Here is a 7338-nt window from a genome sequence, read left to right on the forward strand (position 1 = left end):
CCCTTCGCAGGGCTGGGCAGGGGGGCCGGCCCCGCAGCGGGGTCCCGCAGGGCTCTGCGGGTGCTGGTGGACATGGACGGGGTGCTGGCGGACTTCGAGGGAGGCTTCCTCAAGAAGTTCAGGGCCAGGTACCCCAACAAGCCCTACATTGCCCTGGAGGACCGGAGGGGCTTCTGGGTGTCGGAGCAATACGGGCGCCTGGGACCCGAGCTGAGTGTGAGTCTATGCATCCCCTGGCTCTGCGCGTGGCTCTTGTTCGCTCTGTGCCGTGCAGCTGGAGCTCTGGCCCCGCGGGACCCACTGGCCCCCAGCTGGGGGTGCAGCGCTGGGGAGGACTGCGGGTGCTGGCCGGAGCTCCCACCGAAACGCAGGTACAGGTCTGCATGCAGGAGGGCTTCCAGCGGGGCCTCTTTTCCCAGAAATCCAGCGTTTTTCATGCACATCTGTCTCTTTTCCCTGCATGCATGGATGGAGATAAGTGCAAGGAAAGGAGATCTTTGAACATCTGATTGTTTTAAAATACCCCAAATGGCATAGCTGGGTTTTTCTAGCTCTGATTTGGCCAAGCTGCGTGGATTGATACTGGTCCTAGATGGATTATTTAGTTCCTCAGCAGCAATGCGAGGGGTGGGATGCAGCAGAGAAGTTGAGAGCAAACCGTGCAATTGACGCTTCATGTGAGGGCTTACTTAAAAGAACCCCAAGCCCTCCCATGCCTGAAAATTATTGTATTCATTTTAATAATTACAGCCTCAAAGCAGAAGCTCTCTTTGTGTTGTACTTTATCATTCAGCGAAGGGCTGGGTGCTGCAGAAAGTCGGTTTCTGCCTCTACAAGTTTCCCATCTCGATGGGATGTCTGTGGTCTCATCTGCGGGTTGCAGTTGCACTAGTTGAAAGGTGTTACAGCAAATAAAAGTATTCTTGTCGTTAGTGGTACGATGGCTACAAGGAAGGGAGCGTGAATAAGGTCCGGGGCTCTCCTACTGGCAAAGTCCTAAACAGCTTGATGAGCTGAAGGAATAACGTGTCCTCTAGCTGGGATTGATGAGAGGGAAATGGAGGACATCATTCATGCAGTAAGGCAGATGCTAAAAGTTTGGCAGGGGTAATGCGTGATAACTCTTTTTTTTTTTCTTGGCCTTAACTACTTTGGATGTGTTAAATGAAGCGAGCTCATCTTGTGTCCGCTGTGATCACGTAAAACCGCCAAAACCTTGGGCTGAACAAGTAGCAAAACTTCCGCGGACCGACCTCAGTGCAGCCCTGATTTCACCCGTGGTTTCAGACCGGGGATAAAGAGAGTAGGAGCCGCTCCGTGGCTACGGGCGCATGGGCCGTTCCAGTCCCCCCTCGTCAGACAGCACCATTGACCTGCTGCAGGAGACCAGAAAATAGGAGCCAAAGAGTCCAACGGGCTGAAGGTCCCAGCTCTGAAAGGGAGAACAACAGCTCAGCAATACACCGAGCACACAGACCTGGAAGGATGGGGAGCCCTGGATGGGCAGGGAAATTGCTCTTGGGGAGAGATAAGAAGAAGGAAATCGAGGGTCTGTCCTGCCTGACACGTGGTGGGATTCTCAGCCTGGGGAATTTTTCCATCTGCCAGGCAGCGTGCTGGCTGCGGTGCCGCAGGGAGTTACTCCGGCTCTGGGAGCCAAGCGGGTCTTTTCTTCAAGATGAGCTTAGTTCTTCCCCCGTCGGGCTTGATTGCAAAATGCTTTTTGACACAAGTGGAAGCAGAATAGCTACGGAAGTCCTTGCTGTAAGAAAACACTTCAGCGCAGTTTGAAGTGCTTTGCTGCATCAGGCCGCATTTCTCAGATGTCTCTTGTGCAACTACAGTCAGTATCTTAAAAATAAAACATCACTGCTCACCGGTCTAAAGCAGAGCAACTGGAGTTTGAATGTTTGCCTGGCCCCGTGGCAAACTGTTAGGGTAGCTGTTCTTGTCGTGGTGCCAGGAGGCATTTCTGCTGCCTATCTTGCACCGAATCAGCATGTTTCATTTGGAACGTGTATGGAGAAGGCTTTTCTTCCCTCCTCTGAACCACCAATGTTTTCTGCTGCTCAGGCAAAAGGGAAGAGCGCAACAGTTGATCTGAGTAGTCTCTGAGAGGTGTCTGGTCTTCTCACGTTATCTGGAATTTTTTGAGAAATACAGGGTTTGATTCCGGCATGCTCAGTGCCCAAATATGTAATGGGTTCATGCATTCATCTTCCTGAGAGCAGGCAAGGCGCGCAGGCGGCGTTGGCACGGGCAGCCAGCAGGGCGGAGCAGAGCATGACTCCCTGAGTGACCCCTGTGTTCGCTCTGGGGCGTTGCTGCCCTGAGCCTGGAGTTCCCAGCAGAGCCCCAGTTGTTCGTGGTTGCCTGCTTTCTTCCCCCAGTACAGGTGTAGTAAAGGCAAAACGTGGTGGTTACCCACTAGGTTCCCGCTCATCAGACAAGAGGGAGCTGCAAATCTAGCTGGCGTGTCCAGCCAGCCTGTTTGTTGCTACGAGCTGTAACAACCAGCATATAAGCATCACTGAGGCTGCTCTCCCCTACCCCAATGCTCTGCCGGCTCCTCCATACTGTGCAATACAAGAAGGCCAGGATGGGCTTGAAGTTCCTTTTGTCCCTATCCCCCTGCCTCAAATACAGAAACAGTGCTGCTCAAAATCAAGATCAATCCTTCAGGGCAGGGCTCCCTTCAAAACTTTTCCCAGCCGCATCTGCAGCTGCTCAGCTGCATTGCAATGCCGGGACGCGTCTGCTTCCTCTGCCCGCAGCCGCGTTGCAGCACTCCCAGGCTCTCCTCCCCAAGGACCCAGCGTCTGTGCAAAATAATTGCTTTGCCTGGTGGCTGACAAGCCGTTACCTGTTTGAGGGAGTGCAGGGGATGCTGTTCCTTAGAGCTGTGCTGGACCCATCGCAGCCAGCCCCTGGACTCTGCCCTCGTCCCAAGGTTTTCCTCCCTGTGGTCTCCCTCTGCTCTGCTCTCCCTGTGTGCCATACCAGTGCACTCCGGCTGCTGACCTGGATGTTAAGTGTTTCAAACCCTTGCCTGGAGATGCTCTTTTTGCCTGGTAGACCTTGCCCAGGCATCCCTGAGGAAGAGCATCTGCATTCATCCTGACAGGTAGTTCGTCCTATGATATACTTTCTCTTATGAGAGCAGCCCGGCTGCTATTTTAAGTGATCTGATTGAGACAAATAGGCCAGACAGCGTCTGGAGCTGAACAGGATCACGTTACCGCAGGGCTACCAGGCCACGTCAGCCGGATCCACGTGGAAGTGCCCCTCCAGACGCAGACCCGGGGTTTGGTTCAGTTCCGGACAATCTTTTGTGTTTTGCCTTGAAGAAACGTGCTGGTCCCCCCATGTCTGGGGCTGCACAGGCAAACCCAAGCCTGCTCCAGAGCATTTCCGATCTAAATTGTATGGGATGGATGTGGGTTTGCAGGTGGGGAACAGAGGAACCCACAGAGACAAAGTGGGTTAGCAGGAGGGGGGACCAGAGCCAGCGCTCCCACCTTTCTCTCTGTCACCATCCTTTGTCCTAGCAAAGGGTGGGGAAGGTGCACATGCAGGGAGAAGAGTAGCAAGAAGCCCTGTACAGTAATCCCTCTCTTTCACCTCACAGGAGAAAGCCATCAGCATCTGGGAATCCAAGAACTTCTTCATCGAGCTGGACCCACTCCCCGGGGCTGTGGAAGCTGTGAAGCAAATGGCAAATTTGGCAGAGTGAGTAGGAACCTGCCTGTGGTATTTGGGGATGGACGGGGGAGCTGCAGTGGCTTTGCAGGCTCATCATCCTCTCGGCAGAAGCACTGAATACAACATCAGTGTTAAAAATGCCTACCAGCCCGCCGGGCATGGGAGGAAAGAGAGGGCTTTGACTCCTGGAGCAGTTGCCAAGGAAATCAGCCATGTGCCGTCCCTTCCCTTCAGCTCTGCTCCCAGCAAGGGTGGTGAAAAGAGGAACATGCTTGTGCTGCGGGTGTGGGATCCTGCGAGATGGGGGATTAACGTCTTGAGTCACCCTGGTTTGATCTGTGTGTGGCGGGGGATCTGCTTTGGGCACCTGCCTGCTCAGGCACCGAGTGGGGTCTCGCAGAGGCAGCCAGGTGCACCTCAAGGGGGAGCAGGGTCTGATCGGTGTGTTTGGCCACCAAGTGACACTCTGCCCCCGTTTCTTTCCTCGTGGCAGCACCAACGTGTTCATCTGCACAAGCCCGATCAAGAAGTACCGCTACTGCCCTTATGAGAAGGTGAGCAGGTCCGAATCCCAGCTCCCCCTCCCGTGCCACACTGCCCGGTGAAAGCCAGCTGACTCCCGCATGCCTCCGTCTGTCCGGCTGTAAAACGGCAGCGATATTTCCCCGCCCCACCAGTTTTGTTCCTAAGCATCTTCACAGAGCGGCAGCTCCGCCATCGGCGGCACAGCTCTGCCATTTGCATGCACTGAGGCGCTTGGTCCTAATATTTCAACGCGATGTCAAAAGCTGCTTGGCTTTAAAAGAACTTGTGCTCCAGCAGCATCTGAATCCTTCCCACTAAAGAACTTATTGAGCAAGATGTCCTCCCTGCGTGGGGGCCGGGGCTCCCGTCGGGCACTGTTGCCACCCCGCCGAGCAGCCCCTGCCCCGTCCATCGGCCTTCCCGTGCTCACCACGCACCCCTCGCCTTTCAGTACGCCTGGGTGGAGAAGCACTTTGGCCCCGAGTTTCTCGAGCAGATCGTTTTGACGCGAGATAAGACGGTGGTTTCTGCTGACCTGCTTATAGACGACAGACCTGATATAACAGGTAAGGGAGGTGTGGGGTGGCAGGAGTGACCGGAGGCAGCCCTGAGGGGCAGACGGGGGTGATGGGCGCTGGTCCCTCCCCACTTGATTAGGCTCTCGTTAGGGGTTTGTGTCCACAGGCTCCTCCTGTTGGAGTAAGGTCAACCTCTGCGTCTCACGGAGGAGTTGTCCAGAGAGCTGACCTCCTTACTTTGCAGGGGCCGAGCTGAACCCCAGCTGGGAGCACGTGCTTTTCACGGCCTGCCACAACAAGCACCTACAGCTGAAGCCCCCCAGCCGTAGGCTGCAGTCTTGGACCGACGACTGGAAGGCCATTCTGGACAGCAAACGCCTGCCGCCCGGCCAGGCCGCCTAAACACCAGCTTCCCACAGCTGCCCAGGGCTGCGGCCACCCGCTCGTGTCCCTGTGGAGTCCTGCTAAAGGCTGAAACCGCAGATGGACAGACAGACACACGCTGACCCTGCTACGGAGAGGAAGAGGACGGTGAGCTGAAGCACCGTGGCCACTCGGACCTGGAGAGTGGACCCCAGCCCGGCCGTGCCATAAGGGACCAGCAGCAGGATTGGCCTCGTGGACCCAGCTGCCTGGCTGGGGGGCGTTTCCCACGGGCTCCTGGGGTCTCTGTGCTGCATCTGCACCCCCCCGCGAGGCCAGCCTGGTGTTTCTGATGGACGAGGTCACCCTCAGCGTGTCACTGCCCTTGTCTGGTGCACCGTGTGGCACAGACCAGCTCTCCATCCTCCTCTCTGCGTTACGGTCGGGGATCATGCGGGTGGTTTGTTTCGTCCTCGCAGGGCTACAGACCAAGGGGCTGCCTCGGGGGATGTTTCCTCCCGGCCGGTGCCTGGGTCTGGGGAGAGGGGCGGCTGGAAGGGCAGGGGGAGCAGGCGGACGCTGCCCAGGCTCCCTGCACCAGCTCAGCTGTGCTGTTCCTTGCAGCAGATGCAATGGCTATGTGCTTCCCTGCAGGAAGAGTCCCTGCAGCGGGATATGGGGACAGTACCACTCCTCCCGTGGATCTGGCCATGGGGAGAGAGCCCTGAGGCACTGTCACAGCTGAGATGTAGCCATCCTCCAGCTGGCAGGAGGTATTCCCGCTTGCCCTCATCCCTGAGGAGCTGCCGCAGCTTTAGAGCTGGAGCTTTAGAGCTGGTAGCCGTCCTCCAGCTGGCAGGAGGTATTCCCGCTTGCCCTCATCCCTGAGGAGCTGCCGCAGCTTTAGAGCTGGAGCTTTAGCGCTGATTTGGGATGAAGAGAGGGGCTCTTCTCCCGCCTGCTCATCGCTCACGGGCCGCTTGCCCGGGGCATCTTTGGGGCAGCGAGCAGGTAGCGGCAGTGCCAGCACCAGCCCTTCCTGGGAGCCGGGCAGTTCCTGCAGGAGCTCATGGCTCACCCTGCCAGCCAGTGACTGGATGGCAGCTCCTTGGATTTCAAAGCCAGGAAGGTCTGCGCACGCAAGGCTGCGTGACCACATCACCCCATCTCCTTCCTCCTGGTAGCGTCTGACATCAGCCTGCCAGGAAAGCTCTGGGTGTGCGTCCACCAGCCATCCTGCTTCCACGCAGAAGGTCCTGGGTGCTGCATCCCACCAGGTTCAGGCACTGGGACGGTTGATGCCACAGAGCATCCTAAAGCCTTCGGTGCGGAGCCGCCTGGGAAGACGCCGCTGGGAGGAGAAGCGGGGCTGGTGGAAGAGCTACAGCATCGCTGAGAAGTGGGTAAAGCAGAGGCACTACGGGTGTCCAAAGGGCAGGTTGAGGGTTGTGCTGCTGGAGGATTGTCACGGCCGCATCCATGGATGCTGTTTTCAGTCCTCGCGTACCACAAGGGAAGAACTTGGGGGGACGTTGCTGTTAAAGGCTGGGGAGCCCACCCGAGGTGCCCGCGAGGCTGTATCACAGGGTTAGTTTGTTCTGCAGCTGCCTGCAGCTCCGCTGCTGTCCCGGCTCTGGATGTCTGGGGACGGAGTGTGCTGCCGGCCCCGCTCGCCTCGCGCGGGCACCCCTGCGGCAAGTTGTTCAGCCGCCTGGCCGGTGCAAAGGGGCTGCAGCGTATGTGGCTGTCCGTGCCAGCCGCCACCACCAGCTGCCTGTGCCGGGGCTGCTGAGCTCTGGGAGCGGACAGCGCTGCTGGGAAGCTGCAGCTGGGCACTGAAAAGGGAGCGTTTGGACCAAGGGGCAGCTCCAAGAGGGATGCTTTTTGCATAGCTGTGCCCACAGCCTCTTCCTCCCCTGCCCGGCTCATTCCTGCCTCCCCGAGCCCGCACCAGTCCGGCCTTGAACTTGAGCAACCTGGCTGGCACCAGCAGCAGCACCAGAAAGCAGCTGCTGCCCGCTGCTCCTCCGCCTGGTTCCAGAGAAGAGACATCCCAGCTGCTGGGAAGAGATGGGCGTCCTCTCCCTGCCTACGGCACTGCTGTAAGGCAGACACAGCCCGGCTGTCCCAAGCGGGAGCCGGTGCTGGGCTGCCCCCGGCAAAGCCCCGGGGATGTGCTGGGTGCGTCAGGGCCAGCGTGCGTGGGCGTCCCTGTTGACACCGCAGAGGC

General features: G+C 57.9%; 1 protein-coding gene across 1 annotated transcript; it reads left to right on the top strand.

Moving 5' to 3' along the window:
• Positions 1-6: 6 nt before the first annotated feature.
• NT5M (5',3'-nucleotidase, mitochondrial) lies at positions 7-5891 on the top strand (the record flags this gene model as incomplete). The annotated part of the gene is made up of 5 exons (XM_009326200.1): positions 7-216; positions 3629-3729; positions 4196-4256; positions 4679-4793; positions 4990-5891. Coding segments are annotated over 5 exons (645 nt in total), but the record flags the coding sequence as incomplete, so codon positions are not given.
• Between the last annotated feature and the right edge of the window lie 1447 nt (positions 5892-7338).

Source organism: Pygoscelis adeliae, unplaced genomic scaffold (assembly GCF_000699105.1).
Source record: "Pygoscelis adeliae isolate BGI_AS28 unplaced genomic scaffold, ASM69910v1 Scaffold456, whole genome shotgun sequence".
Taxonomy (NCBI): Eukaryota; Metazoa; Chordata; class Aves; order Sphenisciformes; family Spheniscidae; genus Pygoscelis; species Pygoscelis adeliae.